Source organism: Scyliorhinus canicula, chromosome 6, assembly GCF_902713615.1.
Source record: "Scyliorhinus canicula chromosome 6, sScyCan1.1, whole genome shotgun sequence".
Taxonomy (NCBI): Eukaryota; Metazoa; Chordata; class Chondrichthyes; order Carcharhiniformes; family Scyliorhinidae; genus Scyliorhinus; species Scyliorhinus canicula.
Window position 1 is genome coordinate 78,836,305 of NC_052151.1, and position 27,611 is coordinate 78,863,915.

At 47.9% G+C, this 27,611-nt stretch overlaps 1 protein-coding gene across 2 annotated transcripts in view; it reads right to left on the minus strand.

The window, feature by feature from the left end:
* The window catches only part of klhl32 (kelch-like family member 32), a 385,844-nt gene that overhangs the window by 247,297 nt on the left and 110,936 nt on the right, over positions 1-27,611 (minus strand). For both annotated transcript variants that reach the window (XM_038799548.1, XM_038799547.1), the window contains one exon: positions 10,052-10,159. In XM_038799548.1, coding sequence (XP_038655476.1) covers positions 10,052-10,159 — 108 coding nt within the window. The remainder of the gene's footprint in view (positions 1-10,051; positions 10,160-27,611) is intronic.

The following is a 27,611-nucleotide window of genomic DNA, read 5'->3' on the forward strand; positions in this document are numbered from 1 at the left end:
CGATTCCATAATATAATAAGGCACAACTTCAAATGCTGGAAATCTAAAATAAGTGCTGAAAAACATATAAAGCAACCCTCCTGTAAAACGTGAGAATTTTGTCCAACATCCAAAGCCCTTTACACATGTTGAAGTAGGCTCACAGGGACAGATTTTCTGACCGAATGGACTAGTATGACAGCAATGGATTGGGAATCAGGCAAGTCTGCCAGCTGGCCAAAAGAAAAAAAAATCTGCCAGATGCTCTTGCTCATTGCAGTCCCAATATCAATGCAAATTGATGCAAAAAGCTGTGATTTCCTGCAAATGTTGGTGGAAATGCACTGACCACCAGAAAGCAGCAACGAGAGGGGATACATGCTTTACTCTTTGGAAAGTTGGATAGTGCAAGATGTGCTGTGCTATTTTCTGTTATCGATGCAGTTTGATTCATTTTTTGAATTTTTACTGTTGCTTTTCAGGTAGCCTTTCTGTCATTTATTACGCCAGTTTAACCACTCTAATACCATTGCCAAATTCAATTTTAATTTCCCCAATAAAATATCAGAGAGCGGACATTTTTCTTGCACTGAGAGATTTGGATAGTTTTATGTTTCTCCAGTTCTCTGCTTTTTTTTCCTCTCTTCCAACCAACATGCAGCAAGAACTCAGTTTTCGAATCCTTCTTCATAGAATTTACAGTGCAGAAGGAGGCCATTTGGCCCATCACAGAGCCCTGCACCGGCTCTGTGAAAGAGCACCCTACCCAAGCCCACACCATCCCCATAACCCTGTAACCCCACCCAACACTAAGGGCAATTTTGTACACCAAGGGCAATTTAGCATGGCCAATCCACCTAACCTGCACATCTTTGGATTGTGGGAGGAAACCGGAGCACCCGGAGGAAACCCACGCACACACGGGGAGAACGTGCAGGCTCCGCACAGACAGTGACCCAAGCCAGGAATCGAACCTGTGACCCTGGATCTGTGAAGCAATTATGCTTACCACTATGCTACCGTGCTGCCCTAAATGTCCTAATGTCTCTCTTACCATTTTGGTTTGAAAGACATTCAACCTGTTTTACCAAAGTGCCACTACATTATCTTCCCCGTCCGACTACCCAAATGACAGCTCAATTGTTTTAAGAACTGATTCAAGCCAGCCTTGAATGAAGATGTGCATCATTTTCTCACAATCACGGGCAGCACGGTGGTGCAGTGGTTAGCACTGCTGCCTCACGGCGCCGAGGACCCGGCTTCGTTTCAGGCCCTGGGACACTGTCAGTGTGGAATTTTCACATTCTCCCCAGGTCTGCATGGGTTTCACCCCCACAGCACAAAAAGATGTGCAGGGTAGGTGAATTGGCTACGCTAAATTGCCCCTTAATTGGAAAAAAATAATTGGGTACTCTAAATTTTTTTTAAAACTTCTCCACAATCATCTGCCAAAGTCAAACAATACTTTTTAAAAGAAGATCACACAATATTTAAGTTGCAGTTAAATTAAATTACCACAAGGGGTCATGAATGTATCAGAAATTAGAAACATTTTGAGAAAAACAAAATTTTAAGACAGGAGGGGAAGAAAAACAGAGAAAACCGAAAGGCATCCATCAGATCTTTTCAATTACAACAGGTGTTGGATCTCTCATGAAAGTGTCTTCCTGGAAAGTGTAACTTTCCATTTTTCTTCTGTGGCGCTGAGGTGCAGAGGAAACAAAGCTTCCGAATATACAAAACTATCAATTCACTGAATTAACTCTCTGTTGCCAAGCAGGATCAATACCCACAAGCTATGAAATTGGGCTCAGTAGCATCTGTTTTTTGGGCCACTATCAGGACCCTTAAGATTTCAATATCACGTCTGTGGCGCACGCACACACACCTTTATTGCAGAATTGGCCTGCTCCACTAACATCATCAGCTGAGGCCACTGCAGCAGAACGTAGCTGCAACCTCTTCTCCAGCAGACTGACACACACTTTGTCTTTTTCCCCCTGCCAGAATTGCAGTACTCTTATGCATGCCGTCTCACCACATGCAGGACCTCATGCTATCCATAAACCACCCGCAGTGTCAGCACATATGATGATGACTGCAACTTCAACGGATGATGCATATATTCATCCTCATTGCCGTCTTGTTTTTCCTCCATTGACTGGGCAGCCTGCAGTTCTTGGTGCAAGTAAATGGAACAAGGTTTATCGTGTGGTAAGAGGAGGGTGTAAGAAGTACATACTTACACCATCAGCAGCTTCACAATCAGACTGTGGAACGAAGGAGAAATGGGGTCAAAAAAAGGGGAACTTCTTGATCTTCTATAGATTTCGCCTTGCTGGTGGTCAAGACCTCGGTAATAGCCCTTAGACCAACAGCAAAGACTCTATGGGAATTATAACATGCAAAATACCTCTCCCCCTCCTGTTAAGTTCCTGCTCCCTCAGGTTGTGGGCCATCTTCTCTTTTGGAAGAGAAGGGAAAATATGCCAGTGAAACCTTTTGGGTGATATGGTTGTCATGGCTAAATATCTAGCAGTGTGTGAACAAGCAGTGAGATGTGGGCTATAAGCTTTTTTCAATTATTTCACGGGACGTGGGATCTGCTGGCTAGGCCAGCATTTTTATTGCCGAACTGACTGCCCTCGAGAAGCTGCTGGTGAGCTGCCTTCTTGAACTGCTGCAGTCCATGTGGTGTAGGTACACCCACCATGCTGCTTGGGAAGGAGTTCTAAAAAACGGAAGTGTGCAAGCGTGCAGTGAAACGCATGCAAACAAAAAACCAAAAAATGCTGGAAATACTCAGGAGGTTAAGAGAGAGAAGCAGAGTTAGCTTTTCAGATTAATAAGGTTATTGACCTGAAACATGAACTTTCTTTCCCTCTTCACAGATGCTACCTGACCTGCTGAGTATTTCCAGCACTTTCTGTTTTTATTTTGGATTTCCAGCATCTATATTTTTAACATTGCGTCAACCTCGTAAATGTTAGAAACAAGACCCGCTTGGTAGAATCTTTTGGCAGGCCACTGCTATGGGTATGGTGAATTAAGGAGTCCCTGAAGCTACTGGTGCAGTTGATGGAATTTGAAGATGCATTCACAGATTTCGACCACTTAGTAAGTGCCTCCTGCCTTGCATCCATGTTGGTGTCGCTATACTCCTGGCATTGACTTCCTTCACTCCCTTCTGTCACTGACTCTTGAACCTCCGCTTGTATGGCGTCCAACCTCTGCGAATACAGACTATTTCTCATCCATTCTATCTCCGGCACAGCATTTGAAATCCTTGATACCTGGCCTCTTCTAATGTTAATTATCACACCGCGCATAATTCCCAATCATCTCAGAACCTCTGACAGCCCCTGTGGAATCTCAGTACAAAAAGCCATTTAATGTGTGGAATCATACATTAAAATTCTGCAGCGAGTTAAATACTATTCGAGTCTGCAATCTGTGAGTGAGACCTGTGGAGGCATTCCAATACGGCCGCAAGAAAAGGAAGCGGTTGGAGTTGGTTTCTGATATTTCTGTGTTAACACTCACATGCAAGTTGTTTTTACTCGTAATGAAAGATTGATTCATACACAGCCCACGTAAAAGCTCTGTTTATATCTATTGTCAATATCAAAATACCAGATTGGCGGAATGCCCACAATGAGTTAAGAACAATTTAAACAGATTATGTCCCAGAAGGATTGCCACTCTAAACTCACTGCAGATATTTGATGTCAAACTCTATGCATGCAATGTATATGGGCACATGACACTCGGTTCTGTGCTGAGATCCTACAGTGATCTTCACCATCTAAAGCCTGCAATTTCTGTTCCAAATCACAAGAAGCATGCAGAACTTGAAATAATTATAGGGTTACATCATTAGAAACTTTCACCATCTCATATCTAACTATACTTGTTGTAAGGATCCCCCTGTATAAACCCTGTTCATTCCCTTATTTTTCCCTTTCTTTTATTTTTTGCTATTACAATTTTTTATCCATGGATGATTAATGGGCCTGTGACTTTAATGCAAAAGTTGCCTTTAACTCAAGCTGCAGAGATCAGTGATGACTCAGTTGGACTGACTTGGCTGTTAGCCAACGAACTGGCTCGGAATGCTGGGCTTTTCCGCCAAAAGGCGGCTGGGGTGCTTAAGTCACAAGGCTGGTTTTCTCATTTCACTTTGGATTCTGCAAGCTGGTTGGAGGAATATTAACTCTCTCTATCTTGCTCTCAAAGATCTGATGAATTATCTCGAGAAATCCAGCGTAAGAACTTTTTTCTCATCACAGAAAGGCTGGATGCATTTTATTGAAACTGCAAAGGATTGAGATTAAAGCCCGGGCTGGAAGCTGGGTTTGATGTGAGACAAAAAGTCTCATGAGAATTAGATGCAAAGGTGGACTTTTAAGTTGAAGACCCAGGTTAATAAAGGCTAAAGTGTCTCCAGAAGAAATCTTACTGCCTGCAAGTACTGAATGAATGTTACTGCAAGGAAAGTATCGCTAGCTTTAATCAATCAGGGTGCCAGGAGGACAGCCTGCTGCAAAGAATTTATCAAAAGCAAGGACTCCAATCTTTCTTTTAATTAGTTCCGATTATTTCAACCCTCTCCGCCCCTCTGTGTTTGTCTGTCTCGTGTGTGTGTGTGTGTGTGGATAGAGGGTGGGACAGTAAAAGGGGGCTAGTAGGTTAGCTTGCCATTATTCTGTTACATATGTCATTTTCATTTCTGTTATAAACAAACAGTAATTGTGTTTCAACTTGTATTCAACAAGGGGAATAACATTGACTGCCACAAGAGCAGTTCAAAGGTTTCCAACACATCAAAGAGAAGACTTTCACATTCATCTGACTGATCATTGATACTGACAAGCTGGGAGAGGCATTAAAGGTTTGAAGGTACAGAGGGAAGACTATAAACTACAACTTGACATGCTGAAAGACGGTTTAATGATTCTGAACAGTACGGAGGGAAGACCCATCACATGACCCCCATCGCAGGAAAGACCCCCGACCCATTCTCTCCGTCCAGCCCTAGCCTGAGCCCCCCCCCCTTAACTCCCACCTGTCCTGAAGCACCCCCCTTGATACTCTGGAGGCAAGTGTTGAAAGAGTACTCACTCCCTAGCACCACCATTTGTCAGAACTAGGGTAGATTGGCACCCGCAGGACTTCTTGCTGGGGGAAGCAGGAGAATATTGGAAGGCCGGGGTTTCTGGCCTGAACCCAAGGAATGATGTTTCAATTCATTTAGATGATCTGAATCAGGTTCTCGCCCGCTCTGGCCGAGAACCTGATCAGGGCAGGAGCTATAGGTCGGGACACCCACAGTGGATTTAACACCCGGCAAGACTCCCATTTTGGCAATGATTCAGCGGGCCATCGGAAATACCACCTGGGGCTAGCGGCCCAGAGAATCATGGTCATGATTGGAAAAGTTCAACACGATTATGGTTCCTGACAAGATTGCTCTTTTATATTGCAGTTTATTATTCATGACAGACCGGCAGAGAAACGTTAAACTGATTCATGGAAGATTTTGAGATCCCGGGCATTTCAGAAAACTGTGGGTACTCAAAGATAGAATGTACTTTTATGAGCATTGTAGCTTCAGTTTCTGATGGTTCTCAAGTGCTATTTAAAATTTGATTGGTGCAAGTGATGCAATAGGCACAGCAAGTGCTGGAAATACGGGAAGAGGGATACAGAATTAACATTTTGAGCCAATAATGAGTCTTTTTCAGAACTGAGGAAATGTGTAAATATGAAGGGTTTTATGCTGTTGAAAGGAGGAGGGGGTGGAAAGAAAAACCAGCAAGTCGGTTATAGAAAAATACAATCAAAATGGGGACAGAGTTGAAGGCCTGAAATTTTTTACTTGATGTTGTGTCCAGAAAGCTGCTAAGTGCCTAATCGGAAGCAGAGGTGTTGTCCCTCAAGCTTGCATTGACATTCACTGGAACACAGCAGTAGGCTGAGGACAGAAATGTGAGGGTGTGCGCAAGATTTGAGGTCAAGTAACAACCGACTCAAGAACAGATTCTTCCCTGCTACCATCAGACTTTTGAATGGACCTACCTCATATTAAGTTGTATTCTCTACACCCTAGCTACGACTGTAACTACATTCTGCAGTCTCCCCTTCTTTCCCTATGTACCGTATGCGCTGATTGTATAACATGCAAGAAACAATGGGCGGGATTCTCTCAGCCCGGGACCGGGCTGGAGAATCCTCGCGACTGGCGCGAATCGCGCCACGTCGCCCCGACACCGGCATGACATTCTCCGCAGAGCAGAGAATCGGGACAATTGGCGCCAATTCTTGGGCCTGGTTGGGCCGAGCGGCCGTCATGGAAACGCAGAGTCCCGCCGGCGTCGTCCACACCTGCTCTCAGCCGGCAGAAACTCCGCATTGAAGGGTCGGGTGGCGGGTGGCCTGTGGGGGTGGAGGGGGGGGTCCGACCCGGGGGGGGGGGGGGGGGGCCTCTGATGTGGCCTGGTCCACGATCGGGGTCCATCAGCCTCTCCGTCTCCCAGCCTCCTTTCTTCCGCACTGGCCCCTGTACTCCTGCACCATGTTGCGTCGGAGCCGGCATGTACAAGGGAGACACCGCGCCTGCGCGGAAATCGCGTCGGTGGGGCTGCGCATGCGCGGGTTCGCGACGGACCCACTGCGCATGCACACATCCCCCAGCGCCCATTCCACAGCCGAATCAGCAGCTGGAGTGGCGTGAACCACTCCAGCACCGTGCTGGCCCCCTGTAGGGGCCAGAATTGCTGATCCTGGGGCCGTGTTGACGCCGTCGAGAAACGCGACGGCGTTTCCGACGGCGTCAACTTTTAGCCTCGGGATCAGAGAATTCCGCCCACCACATTTCACTGTATACTAATACATGTGACAATAATAAATTAAATCAAAAATTATACATTTAAATAGCTGGCAACTAGAAGCTTGGGGTCATACTTGTGAACTGAGTGGAGGTGTTTGGCAAAGCTGTCACTTCATTTGAAGCTGGGTTTTCCTAATGTAGAGGAGATTATATACTGATTAGCAAATACAATGGCAGGAGAGTTTACGGCCTTGGATGGTGAGAATAGAGGATGGAGAAGGGGTGTTGCACTTACTGCAATTGCACTGGATGGAACCGTGGGAAGAGGTGTTGGGAGTGATTTATCAATGGACTACAGTGGTTGCAGTGGGAAAGGTTCTTTTGGAATGCTGACAGGGGAGGAGACGAGAAGATCAGTTTGATGGTGACAATCATACTGGAGGTGGGAGAAATGGTGGAGGATGATCCTTTGAACGTGAAGACTGGTGGGATGGAAAGTGAGGACAAGGGGATCCCGATCATGGTTCTAGGAGAGTGAGAACAGAAGTGCAGGAAATGGGTCGGACATAGTTAGGATCCTGTCAACCACAGTGGGGAGAAATCCTTGGTTAAGCAAAAAGGTAGATATAGCAGAAGCAAGTTGTGGAAGATTGCATCATCGGAACAGGTGCAAAGGAGGCACACTCTCCCAGTTTCTCCAACTTCAGAGTATCCTCCACCTACAGCATGATGCCACCGCCAAACTCATGTTCTGCTCCCTTCCCTTGTCACCATTCCAAATGGACTATTCCCTCTGCATAGAATCATAGAATTTACAGTGCAGAAGGAGGTCATTCAGCCCACCAAGTCTGCACAGGCCCTTGGAAAGAGCACCCCACTTAAGCCTACGCCTCCACCCTATTCCTGTAACCGATTAACCCGACCTAATCTTTTTAGATACTAAGGGCAATTTATCATGGCCAATCCACCTAACCTGCACGTCTTTGGACTGTGGGAAGAAACCGGAGCACCCGGAGGAAACCCATGCACACACGGGGAGAACGTGCAGACTCCGCACAGACAGTCACCCAAGCCGGGAATCAAACCTGGGACCTGGAGCTGTGAAGCAACTGTGCTAACCACTATGCTATCCTGCTGCCCATCTACTTGGTGCACTCCTCAAAGCAAGTTTGAGGAACGGCATCTTGTTGATTTCTATCTTTATTAATAACGGCAATATGTGAGTGCGTTCCGTGTATTGGAAAAATGACCATACAACAAATATTTCAGTATAATCACAGTTTATTATTACATAGGATTAGTTCTATACTTAATAAATGACATGCTACTACACATTAGACTATATCTAGCAGTTTAAACAACCTTTACTTAACTTCCAAGTGATCAGCTCTGTGCAGGTTAGATAAGGCCTTATCTGGTTCCCCACTTGTGGTGGTTGGAGATTGTCTGGTTCGTCGAGGCTGAGTGTCGTCTTTCAGGTGGAGATCGCGGCTTAGAACTTGGCTGGTCAATTTGCTGCAGTTGGATGGTCCCCCAAAAGAGGCAGGATTCTGGTTGCGCAGTTCTTCTTATCCTCCGATTTTTCGCCCTCTCTTGGACGGTTCCAGGTAGGGATCCAATGGATCAATAGGATTTCAATCATCCTGATTAATTCTGGCCAATTAGGGGTGGATACCTTGATAGCTGGGCGGGTAATAGTTGTTATTATCCAAGGCAAGTAGTGTGGTGAATGTATTATGCCAATAATCCACCATTGTATTTGTATCTGTGCTATGCTGTTGCCCTTCTGGGCTTCTCCTATGGGCCATTGTATAGCACTATCCGTAGGGGAACCTGTTGGGGCATGTATGGGCTCCGCCCATGGCTCCTCCCCTTGAAGGGAGGTATAAAGAACAGTCAACCTGTAGGCGGTTCTCAGTATTGGATCAGTCGCAGGCAGGCACTGTTTTAAGTTGATTAAAGCCACAGTTAGGGCAGCACGGTGGCCTAGTGGTTAGCACAACCGCCTCACGGCGCTGAGGTCCCAGGTTCGATCCCGGCTCTGGGTCACTGTCCGTGTGGAGTTTGCACATTCTCCCCGTGTCTGCGTGGGTTTCGCCCCCACAACCCAAAAATGTGCAGAGTAGGTGGATTGGCCACGCTAAATTGCCCCTTAATTAGAAAAAATAATTGGCTAATCTAAATTTATTAAAAAAAAAGAAGAAAAAAGCCACAGTTTACTTCTACTCCTGTCTCGAGTGAATTGATGGTCGTATCAAGTAGGCACTCCCAAATAAGGCAAATAGGTCCCCCTGAGTCTGCTACTAATGTTAAGTTTCAATCTGAAGCCCATTGTCCTGGGGAGACCTGTGAGTGGCCTCTAACAGGTGCAAGTTTCTGTATAAGTCTGAGTTGCTATTCGTAATATACACAGGTTGTGTCCTGTCCGTGTCCCAACCTGACCAAAATTCCCCTCATCCTCTGCGGGCGGCCATCTTAGATGGCCACAACCTCAAGATCCAATTAGGCACCTTACAGCCTTCTGGACTCAACACTGAGTTCAAGAATCTCAAACCACAAATCATGTCCCCCCCCACACTTTGATTCTGTTTGTTTTTGCCATGTGCCAGTCTGAATCTTGTTTTTACTTTTGGACAAGGCTTTTCATTATTCTACCATTCACACTCACTCCGAGCAAATGCTTTATTTCTTTACTGCAATCATTACCACTTCCTATACCTTTCGTTCCATGATATACCTGTTGCTCAGTCTCTCCTGACCTCTGACCTATCCCTGATTGTCCCTTTTGTTCTTCCTCTCCTCCGCACTTTCAATGACATAAATCCTATCACTTTTATATCTTCCCTCATTTCTGAAACGTTAACTCTGTTTTTGTCTCTGCAGAGGCTGCTAGACCTGCTGACTATACCCAGCATTTTCTGTTCTTATTTCAGATATCCAGCATCTGCAGTGTTTTGCTTTTACTTCAGCAGTTTGTGGAAACACCCGAGTTTGGAGTCACTACTGCTCATTCCCTCACCACATTGGAACAGTTTTGATAAATTATTGAAACATTGTTGGCTCAGGGAAATACACATAACACAGCAAGGAGTTATCATTTCATGAGAAACTGGAGCAGCTGAATTTGGTATGTTTCCTTCGTACATTCCGGAAATGGCCATTTAATTTTAAATTAATTAATTCTGAGCTGGAACTAAATTAACCGTCCAGCATTTCGGTTCTAAAAAGCAAACAATTCTGTACCTGGCCTGTATATGCAAAATCCAGAGCTTGTTTCAGACCCAGGCTGGTCACTCCATGCAGGCTCACTTCCTCAGCAACGCTCTCCACCATACACAGGCTAAACATGGCCTGAAAACAAAGGTAAAGTAAATTCATCTCAAGGGTCTATTACATAGAATGCATATATGTACGCAGTCGAACTTTTTTTTGTCACTTTGCCCGTTTTATAATTAATCTTTTACAATCACCAAGCGTATTGCAAGTGCACACTTTCTGCTCGGGACTGAAATTCACATTTTCAACATGGTCTGTCTTTCAAAAGATGATGGGAAATAGGAGAAGCAGGCCAATCAGTCCTTTGAGCCTGCTCCGCCATTCAATAAGACCATGGCTGACCCGATTGCGGCTTTAACTCCACTTTACTGCCTGCTCCCCGCAACCCTCGAAGATAAAAACATCCATCTTACTCAGCCTTGAATATATTCAATGATCCAGCCTCCGCTAGTTTCTGAAGTAGTAAATTCCCAAAACTAACGGCTCTCTGAGAAATTCCTCCTCATCTCAGTCATAAATGAGACACCCCTCATTTTGAAACCGTGCCCCCTAGTTCTAGATTCCCGCACGAAGGGAAACATCCTCCCAGCATCTACCCTTGGTCAAACCACTCAAAACTCTATACATGTTTCAATAAAATCACCTTTCATTCTTCTAAACCCCAATGTTTTTAGGCTTAACCTGCTCAAACTTTCCTCTCAAGGTAAAACCTTCACCCAAGGGATCAGACTACAAAATGCTTCTAATGCTAGTATATCCCTCCTTAAATAGGGAGACCAAAATACGACACAGTTCTCCAGGTGCGATCTCACCAATGCCCTGTACAGTTTTAGCAAGATTTCCATTTTATACTCCATCCTCCTTGCAACACAGGCCAGCATTCCATTTGCCTTACAAATTACTTGCTGTGCCTACATTGCTGTGCGATTCATGTACAAGGACACCCAGATCCTTCTCTACCACAGCATTCTGCAGTCATTCTCCACCGCAGGCCCTTCCAGACACACAAACATTAAATTAAACCCACTTAAAACTAGATTTTTTTTTTCATGTTTACCAATGCAAATATAAATTTGCTTCCCTGCGGCAGAGTGACAATTCTAGTGCTCCTGTGCTCTCTGCTCCTAGCTCTGTCAGAGATCCCAGGATTGGCTCATTAAAATATTCCGACGAGTGTCAGGCAGGAAAATGGAGAAACAACCAGCTGCTCGGGGATTGGGCTGGGTTCCCTAATCTTGCTATTTCTATCCCTCATTTTCATAGGGACATGTCTATCCTGCACTCCAATCAACCTTTCCTTAAAAGACTCCCACATTTCAAGTTGGGCTATTTACATACTGCTCTAAAAAATTCTCCCGGATGCTCCTTACACATTCTGCTCCATCTACGCCTCCAACACTACATGAGTCCCATTCAATGTTGGGGAAGTTAAAATCTCCCATCACGACCACCCTATTGCTCCTACATTTTTCTATAATCTGTCTACATATTTGTACCTCTACTTCATGCTCGCTTTTGGGAGGCCTGTAGTAAAGTCCCAACAATGTTACTGCGCCCTTCCTATTTCTTAGCTCTACCTATATTGCCTCAGTGCTCGAATCCTCCATAGTGCCCTCCTTAATCACAGAGATATCATCTCTGACCAGTAATGCAACTCCTCCACCCCATTTACCTTCCTCTCTATCCCTCCCGAAGCACCTATACCCTGGGATATTTAGTTGCCAATCTTGCCCTTCCCTCAACCAAGTCTCAGTAATACAAATAACATCATATTCCCAGGTACTAATCCAAGCCCTAAATTCATCTGCCTTACCTGCTACACTTCTCGCATTAAAACAAATGCACCTCAGACCATCTGTCCCTTTGCGTTCATCAGCTCTTCCCTGCCTACTTTTCCCCTTAAGTCACATTGAGTTTATTATCTAATACCTTACTGGCTTCAGTTGCTGCCTCTTTACTGACCTCTAACTTCCTAATCTGGTTCCCATCACCCTGCAGATAATTTCCTGCCCCTACAACATGCATCTGATCTAACTTGGGATCCAGCCTTTTTGAAAATGGCTCAGAGTCAGAACGGCAGTCAGAGGGCAGCACGGTAGCATAGTGGTTAGCACAATTGCTTCAAAGCTCCAGGGTCCCAGGTTCGATTCCCGGCTGGGTCACTCTGTGCAGAGTCTGCACGTTCTCCCCGTGTGTGCGTGGGTTTCCTCCGGGTGCTCCGGTTTCCTCCCACAATCCCACAGTCCAAAGATGTGCCGTACCAGCCTCCAGAACAGGCGCCGGAATATGGCGACTAGGGGCTTTTCACAGTAACTTCATTGAAGCCTACTCGTGACAATAAGCAATTTTAATTTCAAGATGTGCAGGTTAGGTGGATTGGCCATGATAAATTACCCTTAGTGTCTAAAATTGCCCTTAGCGTTGGGTGGGGTTACTGGGTTATGGGGATATGGTGGAGGTGTTGACCTTGGGTAGGGTGCTCCTTCCAAGAGCCGGTGCAGACTCGATGGGCCGAAATGGCCTCCTTCTGCACTGTAAATTCTATGCTAACCACTACGCGACAGAAACTGCTGGCAAAACTGTAGCAAGGAACCAGCACCAAGGCCGGAAGTGCTGAATTGCAGATCTGCTCACCTCCAACCTCAACCAAAAGTTCTGTCCAATGTTTCTGGATCCCTCCCACAATGTTCGAATCCCGCTGAGTCTCTTCTGCCTCTATTTCAGATTTCTGCAAATTTACCTGGGTACTGGGTGTAATGCAGTTCTCAATTCACTCCCTCCCCGACTGCACACCCCTACCAACCCACACCCATATCACATCTATCATCACTCATTTATCGAGCTTGAAACAAGAGCTGAACTGGAGTTTTGTTAACTCCTTATGTAATAAAGGTGATCTATCCAAGCTCATGCCATCTGTCTGTTTTTAAATTAGCTCAGGATTAACAAGGCAAGACTTAAGTGTTTGTGTTGTGTTGCTATGGATCTGTGGCACACTTTAACTACTACAGAATCTCATTAAACACTGTGCATGTTGTTTTATTTGATTGATTTTTTTAAATTGAAATTCTGAATTTTATCAAGTTTTGGCACATACCCAAAACCTATTCATGGGTTTCTTACTCCTTTCCGGCACAGATTTCAACCCCATTTCAAATCATCTTTCCCTTTCCCTCCAGGTTCGCCACGCTTCTTCAAATACTTACTCCACATAAATTCTTCTATCCATACTCAAGTGCCCCCCACCATCTCCTCCCACCTCCCTCAGCCCCCCCAGCCCTCCCCTCCCACTCCTCCAACCTTCCCATCTCACCAGGGTATGCCAACTGTCTCAACCATAGACACGACCATCACTGTTCAGTCTTTGTATTCCTCACCATTCCCATCTTCTACTCTCCCCCCCTCCCCCGAACTCTTCCACATCCATTCCTGGATGAACATCTCCAGGTCACATTCAAATTCCAACTGTCTAGTCATTGGCCATCCAATGTCCCAAGACCTTGGCAGCTGATCTACTCACTCACTCTCTCCTCCACTTTTGATACCCTTGTTTGCAGTAAAATCCTTACACTCTGTGGTGAATCGCAGTAGCGTAATTCACACTGTATTACACCTGTTGTACTATGTCTCTGTAAGCTCGGCACATGAGCTGTTGCGCTGCTCTGCCACTAGGGGGAGATGCACTGGGAGTGTACGGGAGTTTGTACTGGGCTCCAAACTTGGCTCCCCCACGGCTCCTTCCCCCTAACCGAAAGTATAAAGGTTGATGCTGAGATCCTGCCTGCCAGTTCATCTGGAGTTCATCTTGTCACAGGCAGGCTCTGTTGTAAGACGATTAAAACCACTGTTCACTTCTAACCACATGTCACGTGAATTGATGGTCTCATCAATTTAATCGTCTTAAGAAACAGTAAGGAACGACTATGGAATCAGCCCACAAGCCTGATCGACTGGAACTCGACCCACAGGATGCAGAGGCGAAAGAAATCTTTTCACATTGGCTCCGATGTTTTAAGGCCTACCTGGCTGAAGCAAGCACCCCAGAAATGACGGAGGAGCAGAAAATCAGCCTACTGCACGCAAGGGTGAGCCATCTTATATCTACTCAGTAAAACTGTACCGGCTCATATACAGAGGCCCTGGCCCTACTCGACAAAATGTACGTGAGGCTCGTCAATGAGGCCTATGCGCGCCACATTTTTACTACTTGCCGCCAGCGCCCCACAGAATCGCTAGAAGAATTTCTAAGAGACTTAAAAGCCTTATCCCGGGACTGTAATTACCAGGCAGTAAATGCTGCTGAACATAGAGAACTTGCTGTCCGCGATGTCTTTGTTGCAGGCCTTAGATCGAATTACGTGCTCCAGCGACTGCTGGGGAAAGGGGCTCAAAATTTAGAAGAAACTGTTGAACTCGCTACAACTATGGAGGTCTCGTTTCGTAGCCTCACCTCGTTTCCTGCGGACACCGCGACCCCGTCATGGGCCCCCGACCAGTGGCTGCCCCAGGCCTGCGCCGCGCGGCCGCCCAGCCACCATGCTGCCCCAGCCGCCACTTTTGTAGCAAGACCCAGCACCCGTGGCAGCACTGCCCGGCCTGCAACGTGACCTGCAGCAGCTGCGGGCGAAAAGGTCACTACGCCAGTGTGTGTCTGGCAAGGAAGGCCCCAGCCCCTAACCCTCCCGTGGCACAAAGCAACCGCTCTCCGCACTCGCAAGCCCGCAGGCCCCGGAACGCTGCAACCTATACCCCAACTCCGCCCCCGCCCGCCACGTGCGATCCATGGGGGCCACCATCTTGGCGGACCCCCACCACGCGGCCGACCATGTGCGACTCATGGGGGCCGCCATTCTGGACGCCATCTTCCTCGCCGCCCGCCACGTGCGATCCACGGCGGCGGCCATCTTGGGCTCCATCCTCTCCAAACTCGGAAAATTTGATTGAAGTCTGCGACCTCAGCGGGCACTCATCGAGGGGCCACCCCAGCGCAGCCGACCGAGCCGCCGCCAACCAGCAACTCAACGCAGTCACACTGGACCAATCGCGCCCAAAACATCTCCACAACTCTATGACGATGGTCCAAATCAACGGGTACAGTACACCGTGCCTTTTCAACTCCGGGAGCACCGAGAGCTTCGTACACCCAGATTTGGTAACACGCTGTTCGCTCCTTGTTTTTCCTGCACGGCAAACTCCCTCGCTTCAGGTTCCCACTCTGTCCACATCCAAGGACGCACCGTCGCGACTCTAACGATCCAAGGTGCTAGTTACTCTAATTTTCAACTATACGTCCTGCCCGAATTCTGCGCCTCACTCTTACTTGACTCGATTTTCAGTGCAATTTCAAGAGCCTCACCCTCAGCTTCGGCGGACCTCTACCCCCACTCACTATCTGCAGCCTAGCCACGCTGTAAATCCCCCCCCTCTCTTTATCAATCTCACTCCGGACTGTAAACCCGTAGCCACTCGCAGCAGGCGGTACAGCCTACAGGACAGGGTGTTCATTCGAACCGAGGTCCGGAGGCTCCTACGTGAGGGGATCACAGAGGCCAGTAACAGTCCCAGGTGGTGGTCGTCAAGACCGGGGAAAAATTCCGCATGGTCATAGACTATAGTCAGACTATTAATCAGTTTACGCTCCTCGACGCATACCCCCTCCCCAGGATTGCAGACATGGTGAATCAGATAGCCCAGTATCGGATTTTCTCCACGGTGGATCTGAAGTCTGCATATCACCAGCTCCCAATCCGTCCGGAGGATCGCCACGTCACGGCGTTCGAGGCCGATGGCCGCCTCTTCCACTTCCTCCGGGTTCCCTTTAGCGTCACAAATGGGGTCTCGGTGTTCCAACGAGCAATGGACCGAATGGTGGACCAGTATGGGCTGCGGCCCACATTTCCGTACTTGGATAACGTCACCAACTGCGGCTATGACCAGCAGGACCACGATGCCAACCTCCACCGTTTTCTCCAGACGGCACAGAAATTAAACCTCACTTATAAGAAGGAGAAATGTGTTTTCCGCACAACCAGACTAGCCATCCTCGGCTATGTCGTGGAAAACTGGGCCCCGACCCAGACCTTATGCGACCCAGACTCTTAGAACTCCCTCTCCCTCATTGTCCCAGGGCCCTCAAACGGTGCCTGGGGTTCTTTTCATACTATGCCCAGTGGGTCCCTCAATATGCGGACAAAGCCCGCCCACTCTTTAAGGCCACACTTTTTCCCCTGTCAGCGGAGGCCCGTCAGGCCTTCAACTGCATGAAGGAGGACATCGCCAAGGCTGCCATGCGGGCGGTGGATGAATCCGTCCCTTTCCAGGTTGAGAGCGATGCCTCAGAGGTAGCTCTCACAGCCACACTAAATCAGGCAGGGAGACCAGTCGCATTTTTCTCCCGAACCCTCTCCGCTGTGGAACTTCGACACTCCTCAGTCGAAAAGGAAGAACAAGCCATTGTGGAGGCACTACCTCGCAGGTAGAAGGTTCACCCTCATCACCGACAAAAGATCGGTTGCCTTCATGTTTGACAACTCGCAAAGGGGTAAAATTTAAAATGATAAAATTCTGAGGTGGAGGATCGAACTCTCCACCTACAAATATGATATTATGTATCGACCAGGGAAGCTCAACGAGCCCTCAGATGCCCTGTCCCGCGGCACGTGCACCAGCACGCAGAGCGACCGCTTAAAAGCCATCCACGATGACCTCTGCCACCCGGCGGTCACCCGGCTCGCCCACTACATTAAAGCCCGTAATCTGTCTTTCTCCACCGAGGAGGTAAAAGCCGTCACCAGGGATTGCCCGATCTGCACGGAGTGCAAACAGCACTTCTATAGACCAGACAGGGCCCACCTGATCAAGGCTTCTCGGCCCTTTGAACGCCTCGCTATCAATTTCAAAGGGCCACTCCCCTCGACTAACCGGAATGTATACTTCCTAAATGTCATCGACGAGTTCTCCCGAGTATCTTCACCCTGTTTGGTTTCCCCAGCTATGTACACAGCGACGGGGTTCGTCCTTCATGAGCGACGAGCTGCGTCAGTACCTGCTCGACAAGGGTATCGCCTCGAGCAGGACTACCAGCTATAACCCCACGGGGAATGGGCAGGTGGAGAGGGAGAATGCGACGGTCTGGAAGACCGTCCTACTGACCCTCCGGTCCAGGAATTTCCCGATCTCCCATTGGCAAGAAGTCCTCCCAGACGCGCTCCACGCTATCAGGTCCCTATTATGTACCGCCACCAATCAGACCCCTCACGAGTGGCTCTTTATCTTTTCCAGGGGCACTACCACGGGGGTTTCGCTCCCGGCATGGTTGAAGACACCGGGCCCGGTTCTCCTCCGGAAGCACGTCAGGGCGCATAAAACTGACCCTCTCATAGAGAAAGTGCTCCTACTGCATCCGAACCCCCAGTACGCATTCATAGAGTTCCCTGACGGCCGTCAGGACACTGTATCCCTCCGGGACCTAGCACCTGCAGGGTCCAACCCCCCCACTACCACCGCCGAGGTACCCTACATCCCACCCAACTCGCCCCCCACGCCCCCGCTCCTACCAGTTCGCTACATTATTTTCACCCGCCCGCGCCTGCTAGCTCCCAGCGCCCCCAGACCCCAGTCGAACCAGTCGGGTACGAAGCTCGGGCGGAATTGCCCCCGGAGTCCGCTTAATTGGGCGAGGGCCAATTACATCCAAATTAGACAGAAACTGGGGAATGTGGATTGAGAGCGCCTATTTGAGAGCAAATTCACATCTGACATATGGGAGGCTTTTAAAGGCCAGTTGATTGAAGAGCTGGACAGGCATGTCCCCCCAAAACTGAATGATTGAAATGGCAGGATTCGGGAACCATGGATCACAAGGGAAATTGTAAGGTTAGTCAAAAGGAAAAAGGAAGCATATGATAGGTGTAGGTATCTAAAAACTGACAAAGCCCTTGAGGAATACAGTGAAAGTAGGAAGGAGTTTAAACATGGAATTAGGGGGGCTAAAGGGGGCCACGAAATGTCTTCCGCAAACATGGTCAAGGAGAATGCCAAGGCTTTTTTGGCATATATTAGGAGCAAGAGGGTAGCAAGAGAAAGAGTAGGCCCATAAAGGACAATGGAGGGAAGTTATGCGTGGAACCACAGTTAAGTGGGTGAAATCCTCAATGAGTACTTTGTATCAATATTCACCAGGAAGAAGGACATGATGGATGCTGAGGTCAGGGATAGATGTGTGAACACTCTTGAGAATGTCAATATATCAAAGGAGGAAGTGTTGAGTATCCTAAATTTCATTACGGTAGACAAGTCCACGGGGCCGGGTGGGATCTATCCCAGGTTATGCAGGAGGCAAGGGGAGAAATAGCTGGGGCCTTAACAGATATATTCACATCCTCTTTGACCACAGGCAAGGTTCCAGAGGACTGGAGAAAAGCCAATGTTGTTCCCTTGTTTAAGAAAGGAAGCAGGGATAATCCAACAAATTATAGGCCGGTGAGCCTGACATCAGTGGTGGGGAAGCTTTTGGAACAGATACTGAGGGACAGGATAAATGCACATTTGGAGAAAAATGGACTAGTTGGTGACAGGCAACATGGTTTTGTACGGGAAAGGTCACGTCTCATTAACTTGATTGAGTTTTTTGAAACTCAAGCGGAACATGGCCACTCTGGCGGAGGACGGCAAAAAGGGCCCACAGAGGTGGGACATACTCCTGCTCTCTTTAGCGGGGAGGGTGTCCACTATGGCCCCCATCGCGGCAACCACAGGTTCGAGTCAGTGATGCTAGATGCCACCTTTAGGAGGTGGAGACAGGTCGGAGGGACGCTGTCTGCTAGGGATTTCTACACAGAGGACAAGCTAGCGACTTTCGAGTAACTGACAGAAAAACTACCCATTGAGAACAAACTTCGACACCTCCAAGTAAAGATCTTTCACTGCAAGGAGACACCAACATACCCCAAGACACACAACGCTAGTGGAACGAATGGACATGGGCAACCTAGGATGGGGGAACTGTGGGCACTTGTGTGGTTAATTACTAGAAAAGGCATGTTCCCCACTGGACGAAACACAGGAAAAGTGGTAGGAAGAATAGGGTAGGGACTCTGGAGTGAAGCATTGAACAGGGCCAACGCGACCTCCACTTGAGCAAGGCTAAGCATCATGCAATTGAAAGTGGTGCACAGAGCACAATTAACAAGAACCCGAATGAGCAGGTTCTTCCCGGAGGTGAAGGACAAATGTGAACGGTGCAAGGGAGGCCCAGCCAACCAAATCCACATTATCTGGGCCTGCCCCAGACTTGTCGGGTTCTGGACAGCCTTCTTTGAAGCAATGTCCAAAGTTGCTGAGGTGAGGGTGGAGCCAAGCACGAAAGTGGCGTCTTCAGGGTATTGTACCAGCCAGAACTATTCACGGGAAGTAGGCTGATGCCTTTGCTTTTGCTTCCCTAATCACCTGCCAAAGAATCCTGTTCATCTGGGGATCAACAGCGCCACCCAAAGCTGCAGACTGGCTGCTAGATCTGTCAGTGTTTCTCCACCTAGTGAAGATCACATAGCCATCCGAGGATCAGAGAAGGGTTTCCACAAACCGTAGAGGCCATTTACCAATTCGTTCCAGGACCTCCTTGAAGTCAACAGCCAATAGAGCGAGGCGAGTGGGGGTGGGGGGGTGGGGGGTGGGGGGGGACCACACAGGAATCGACAAGGCCCCAGGGAACAGGAAGAGAAAGGAGGGGAGGTGGGGGTGGGGGTGTGGGGGTGGGGGTGTGCGGGGGGGGGGGGGGGGGGGGGGGGGGGGGGGGAGGAGAAGAGAGCCAGGGAGAGAGGAGGTAGAGGTCAGGAATGGCAGGAGTAGACAACAGGGGGCCAAGAGTAAAATATTGGAGTAAAATATGTACGCCAATAAAATATCTTAAAGAAATAAAATAACAAAAGGGGGTGGCATTATTATGCAATGTATGAAATGAAAAGCTTCAATGAAAACATTTTCAAAAAAAAGTAAAGAAACAAAGACTTCCAGTTGTGGCCATAAGCTGATTGGTCACCGTGTTGTCTTCGCCCTCCCCATTGCCAACGGAGCAGTTAATGGAGTTCTCACAGGCAGGAGATGTGGACCTGACCGAGGCAATTGAAGCGGCAGTAGCTCCTCTTCGCAGGATGATGGAAAGGTTGGAGCAGCAACTGGAGTTGCAGACGCGACAATTCTTCGGTGGAGAATGCGGTCTCGGATCACAACGATCAGATTGTCTCTTCTGAGGCTGAGGTAACAAAGCTGTAGAAGGCCCACAAAATATTGAAGCCAGGGTGGACGAGCAAGAGAATCGATCCATGCGTCAAAACCTAAGGATAGTTGGACTGCTGGAGGGAATCAAAGGTATGTGCGCCACCGAATATGTGGCAAAGTTGTTTGGGAAGCTGGTCATAAAGGGGATTTTTGCAAAGTACCCAGAGGAGAATCAGGCCCACCGATCACTGCATCGGAAGCCAAGAGCTGGGCAGTAATCGCTCAGTTGCATAAAAACTTGGAGAAGGAGAGAATCTTGATGTGGGCAAAGTCCATGCGAGACTGTAGCTGGGAAGATCACTCCATACAAATCTACCAGGACATTGGGGCCAACCTGGCCAAATGTCAAGCAGCCATAAGGCCATGGCAGCACTCTTTAGGAGCAATGTTTGAATCAGGACGCTGGACCCAGCAAAATTATGGATCACAATCTAGATCACTATTTTAATACGCCGGAGGAGCTGACGACTTTGTGAGAAAGAATGTTTTGTGGGAGAATTAATGCCGATGATGCACAGTTTTGGTGTTATTTGAATGTTTGGAGGTGTAACATGTTCATGTGTTGGTTTTTCACCATGGCTGAAGTTGGGACTACTCCAAGTTATGCGATTTTCTCTTCATGGGAGTTTGGGGTATGGAGCCTTGTCATGGGAAGGTATGGGTTCTTTATCCCAGATGGTTCAGATGGGAAGTGGGGTGTGTCGTTGTTTGGGTGGTGTTCTTTCTGTTGTTTTCCAAGTTGGAGGGGCACAATGCTAACAGGGATGCCAGTAAACGGGAGTATTGTGATGGAGGGGACTGCAGTGAGTAGCCAGGGAGACAGGGGTCAGGTTGATTGCAGGGCTTGGGGGGGGGGGGGCTAGGTTGGCTAAGATTTCATTGTTCGGAGAGCTGGTTGGGGGGAGGGAGGGGTGGAGTTGGTTGGACAGGTTGATTGTTCGAAAGGGAGAGAGGGGAGGGAGCAGGGTTAAGGGTGGTGGTTAGGAAGTCAAGGGGGGTTGAGGGAGGAGGTGGAGGATAGAATGCTGGTGACGCAGGTGTTTTTGTGGTCAGTTTTTGGATAGAGCGGTGATGGTGGTGATTGGGTAGCCCCGATACCGAGGTGGGCCTGAATCCGTCTGGATTGCCTCACAAAGGGGATGTGGCAGATCTTCATAGACCCATGGTCAGGATGATTACATGGAACATGTGGGGGTTAAAAGGTCCGGTCAAAAGATCCCGGGTGTTTGCGCATTTGAAGAGTTTGAAAGCCGATGTTATCTTCTTGCAGGTACGCATTTCAGGGTGAGGGATCTGAAGAGGCTAAGGAAAGGATGGGTGGGGCAGGCGTTCCACTCAAAATTTTGATTCAAAGTCAAGTAGGGTTGCGATTCTGTTTAACAAGAAGGTGGCCTTTATCGAAGCCAGTGTGGTGCTGAACTTGGGGGATGGTATGCGATGGTGAGTGTTCTCTTGGCCGGGGGGGGGGGGGGGGGGGTAGTCGTAGTCAACATTTATGGTAGTCGTAGTCAACATTTATGCTCCAAACGGGGATGACACAGATTTTATTATGAAGGTGTTGGTGCCCATCCCGGACCTAGACCCTCATCAACTGATTATGAGGGGGGGGGTGATTTCAACTGAGTGTTGGACCGATGATGGACAGATCGAGCCCCATAATTAGTAATGTTTATGGATCATATTCAGGGAGGGGGGGGGCGATGTGGACCTGTGGGGGTTTAGTCATGAGGAGAGCATTGTTTCTGCTAGCAATTGGATGATTGGCCATCGCACTTAGGTGATCAGGTCATCAAATGAATGGAGAGGTATTGAGGGGGAGGTAAGGGGCAGAGCGTGTCCTTTTATTCGGACAACCTGTTCTGGTACATCTCGGACCCTCTATTATGTATGGGGAAGACAATGGGCTGTTCAGGAAGTTTGGATCCTTCTCAGGGTGTAAACTTAATGTGACCAAGAGTGAAGCATTTCCAGTAAAGCCCCTGGATAGGAGAGCAGACTTGGGATCACTGCCGTTCAAGCTGGCCAAGACAAAATTCAGATACCTAGGGATTGAGGTGGCTCATGATTGGGCCTTGCTGCACAAATTGAACTTGGCTAGTCTGGTGGAGGGAGTGAAAGGAGACTTGAAGAGGTGGGATGCCCTCCCGCTTTCCTAGGCAGGAAGAGTACAGACCATTATAATGAACATTCTGCCGAGGTTCCTATTAATGTTCTAGTCTCTCCCGATCTTCCTCCCCAAATCTTTTTTTTTGTTACCATGGATAAATTAATCTTGCCCCTGGTGTGGGCAGGATTTGGAGAACCTTTCTGAAGAGGCGACAGCGTTTGGGAGGGTTAGCGGTACCAAATTTAATGTTCTACTATTGGGTGGTGAATATACCCTTGGGTTAAGTGGAGTCACTGGGTTACTGGGGATATGGTGGAGGTGTGGGCTTAAGTAGGGTTCTCTTTACAAGGGCCGGTGCAGACTCGATGGGCCGAATAGCCTCCTTCTACACTGTAAATTCTATGATTCTATAAGTGAAAACGCAACACCTGACACTGTCGGCCCTGCAAAGTTCTGAATACCATCTAAGACTTGTGCCAAAATTGTGAGAGCTGTCCCACAGACTAGTTAAGCTACAGCTTGACATGGTCACATTCACCGAATTATACCTTAGAGATATTGCCCCCAGGTACCATTACAAACAGCCCTGAGTATGTCCTGTTCCACAACAGGACAGACCCAACAGAGGTGGTGGATAGCACAGCGGTATACAGTTGAGAGGATGTTGCCCTGGGACTCTGGACCCCATGAAGATAAATGGTATGTTGCTCTTCATCGCAAGGAGAATTGAGTACAGGGGTTAAAAGTGCGGATGCTGCAATTATATAAAGCCTTGGTGTGACTGCACCTGGAATATTACGTACAGTTTTGGTCTCTTTATCTTAAGGATATATTTGCCATCAATAATAATTATTATTATCATCAAGGGAGGTTCACCAGACTAATCTCTGGGACGGTAGGATTATTTTATGAGAATAAATTAAGGAAATCAGGCATGCATTCTCTAGTTTCGAAGAATGTAAGGCGATTTAAATGAAACTTGACATTCATTGGGATTTTCATCACTGAATTCCCCACTCTGGAGCTTACACTGGCTAGAAACGTAACTGGATCAGCTATGTAAATACCGTGACTACAAGAGCAGATCAAAGGCATAGAATTCTGCGGAGATCAACTTACCTCCTTACCCCTGTCTACCTGTTTACCATTTACAAGGCACAAGTCAGAAGTATGGAATAATAATCTTTTTTGTGTCACAAGTAGGCTTACATTAACACAGCAATGAAGTTACTATGAAAATCCCCCAGTCGCCACACTCGGGTTCGGGGACACGGAGGGAGAATTCAGAATGTCCAATTCACCTAACAAGCACGTCTTTCGGGACTTGTGGGAGGAGGAGACTACTCTCCAGTTGCCTGGTGGAGTGCAGCTCCAACAACACTCAGGAGGCCTGACACCATCCAGGACAAAGCTGCTCACTTGACTGGCACCTCATCCATCATCTCGGACATTCACTCCCTCCACCATCGACACGCAGTGGCAGCAGTGATGTGGAGATGCCGGCGTTGGACTGGGGTGAGCACAGTAAGAAGTCTTACAACACCAGGTTAAAGCCCAACAGGTTTGTTTCAAACACTAGCTTTCGGAGCGCTGCTCCTTCCTGAGGCTCCTTCCAATTCCTCATTCACCTGAGGAAGGAGCAGTGCTCCGAAAGCTTGGGTGGTGCTGCCAAGCAAGAGTCTCCAGCGGGTGATCAGGGTTGCCTTGTATATTAACCTTTGTGCAGCACCTTATCAAATGCCTTCTGGAAGTCCAGATGTACTGTTCTATGTTCTATACTAAACGCATTCAAATGGTCATTGGATAGGCATATGGACGATAAGGGAATAGTGTAGAGGGACTTTAGAGGGGTTTCACAGGACGGCGCAACATCGTGGGCCGAAGGGCCTGTACTGCGCTGTAATGTTCTATGTACTACACGTACAGGACCCCTATTATCCACATTGCTTGTTATATCTTCGAAGAACTCCAACGTATTTGTTAAACATGATTTACCTTCTATAAAACCATGAAGACCCTGATGGATTTCATTTTGACTTTCCAAATGTAACATTATTACTTGCTTAATAATGGATTCCAACAGTTTCCCAATGACAGACCTGCTCAATAGTTTCCTATTTTCTGCCTTTCTCCATTTTTGAGTAGGAGTGTTACATTAGACTTTTCCCAATCCACTGGAACCTTTCCAGAATCCAGGAAATTTGGAATATTATAACCAATCTCTACTGCCACTCTCTTTCAGACCCTTGAATAGGCTATCAGGCCCTGGGGATCTGTCTGCCTTTAATCCCAACAGATGCTCAACACTTTTTCCCTAGCGATGGAGAGTGTTTTAAGTTCATCCTTATCCAGAACCTCTGCAATACCCGTCACTATTAGGATGCTTCTAGTGTCCTCCACTGTGAAAACAGAGGTAAAATATTGCTTTTGTGTCTGCCATTTCTGTGTTCCCTATTATTAACTCCTCAGCCTCATCCTTTAATGGACCGATGTTGACTTTAGTTACTCTCTTTCACTTTATGCACTTTTTTTTAAAACTAGAACAACCAATTATTTTCCTTTTCCAATTAAGGGTCAATTTAGCGTGGCAAATCCACATAATCTGCACATCTTCGGGTTGTGGGGGTGAAACCCACGCAGACACGGGGAGAATGTGCAAACTCCACACAGTGACCCGGTGCCAGGATCAAACCTGGGTCCTCAGCGCAGTAGGCAGCAGCGCTAACCACTGTGCCACTGTCCCTTTATATACTTATAGAATATTTTGCTGTCCACTTTTATATTTTGCACAAGATTTTATTCACACTTTATCTGTGCTCTTTTTAGCAACCTTCTGTTGGTCTTCAAACCAATCCTCCAGCCTGCCACTGACCTTTGCAATATGGTATGCTTTAGCTTTTGCTTTAACCTCCTTGCTTAGCCATGGATGCACTTCCCCCCTCTTACAATCTTTCTTTCTCTCTGGAATATATTTTATTTGGGAGTGATTGAATATCTCCTAAAGACGGATATTCCTGCAACACTTCGACTGCAGCTGTTCAAGAAAGCTGCTCACCACTACCATCTGAAGGATAATTAAGGATGGACAATAAAGTTAGCCTAGCCAGCGACGTCCGCATCCCATTAACAAATAATGAAATGAAATGAAAATGAAAATCGCTTATTGTCACGAGTAGGCTTCAATGAAGTTACTGTGAAAAGCCCCTAGTCGCCACATTCCGGCGCCTGTCCGGGGAGGCTGGTACGAGAATTGAACCGTGCTGCTGGCCTGCTGGTCCACTTTAAAAGCCAGTGATTTAGCCCAGTGAGCTAAACCATCCCCTAAATACACCCTAGAATGTAAATATAACCCCTTTTTGCACTATCATTACCTTTAATTCGGCTCCCCTGCCCCATCCCTGCTTTCTCCTCCAGCAACAAATAATGTTCTCATGCTGCTTAGTCATTAAGCTTGAAGCCATCTATTCAGCGGACTCTACCACAACCCACTCACCCTCAACTATCTGCTCCATCCCCTTTCTTTATTTCTCTTTCTTCTTTCCCCATACCCTCTCCAAGTTATTTATGAGTATGAGATTCACTTCCTGTTCTCTCAGCCTGATTCTCATTCAGCTGCTGACCACCTAACTCCCCCTTTCATCGCCACCATGCTGGCTGATGTTGTAAACTGTTCCCTCTGCTCAGGCATTGACCTGCTCCCTTTCAAATCTGCAGTAGCTGCATTCCTCAGAAACCCCCAACTTGATCCCTCCGTCCTTGCAAACTACTACCACATCCCCAAACTCTCTTTCCTTTTCAAAGTCTGTGAATATGCCTTCTCTCTTAAAAAGCAGAATACACCAAAAATAGATATGAGCAAATTCAAGGTTTTGAATGGTATCCTAGCAATCAGAAGAATATTATAAACCACTTCAGTCAAATCAGTGAAGACCAGTTAATTCTGCGAATTTCATTCTGCTAATCATCCGCGGAACAAAGCAACACCATCAACAAATCCATCACAAATCTGTAACTCTAAAGAGTTACAAGTGTCTCCACAAGCTTAATTTTACCAGGCTTGTGGAGCAGATGGAGGAGGAATTCAAAAGGTGGGACATGGTGCCGCTATCGCTGGCGGGTAGAGTGCAGTCCGTCAAAATGACGGTACTCCCGAGGTTCTTATTCCTTTTTCAGTGTTTGCCCATCTTTATCCCTAGGGCCTTTTTTAGGAGGGTGACTAGCAGCATCATGAGCTTTGTTTGGGCGCATGGGACCCCAATTGTGAAGAGGGTCTTCTTGGAGCGGGTAGAGATGGTGGGGGGCTGGCGCTACCCAATCTCTCGGGGTATTATTGGGCGGCCAATGTGTCGATGGTGCGCAAGTGGGTGGTGGAGGGGGAGGGGGCGGGGGCAACATGGAACCGGTTGGAGATGGCGTCCTGTGGAGGCACAAGCCTGGGGGCCCTGGTAACGGCGCCATTGCCGCTCCCTCCTACGGGGTATACCACGAATCCGGTGGTGGTGGCTACCCTCAAGATTTGGGGGCAGTGGAGGCGACATAGGGAGAAGTGGGGGGCTCGATGGAGGCTCCGCTGGGGGGGGGGAACCATCGGTTTGTCCCGGGGAACATTGATGGGGGGTTCCAGGGTTGGCACAGAGCGGGCATCAGACAGCTGAGGGACCTGTTTATTGATGGGAGGTTTGCGAGCCTGGGGGAGTTGGAGGGGAAATTTGGGCTCCCCTCGGGGAACATGTTCAGATACCTGCAGGTAAAGGCATTTGCTAGGCAGCAGGTGGAGGGATTCCCTTTGCTTCCCACGAGGGGGGTGAGTGACAGGGTGCTTTCGGGAGTCTGGGTCGGGGATGGGAAGATATCTGATATCTACAAGGTAATGCAGGAGGTGGAGGAGGCGTCGGTGGAGGAGGCGTCAGTAGAGGAGCTAAAGGCTAAGTTGGAGGGGGAACTGGGGGAACAGATCGAAGATGGGACATGGGCTGATGCCCTGAGAGGGTTAACTCTTCCTCCTCATGTGCGCGGCTTAGCCTCATACAATTCAAGGTGCTGCATCGGGCCCACATGTCCGGGTCTAGGATGAGTAGGTTCTTTGGGGCGAAGACAGGTGTGTCAGGTGTTCGGGGAGTCCAGCGAACCATGCCCATATGT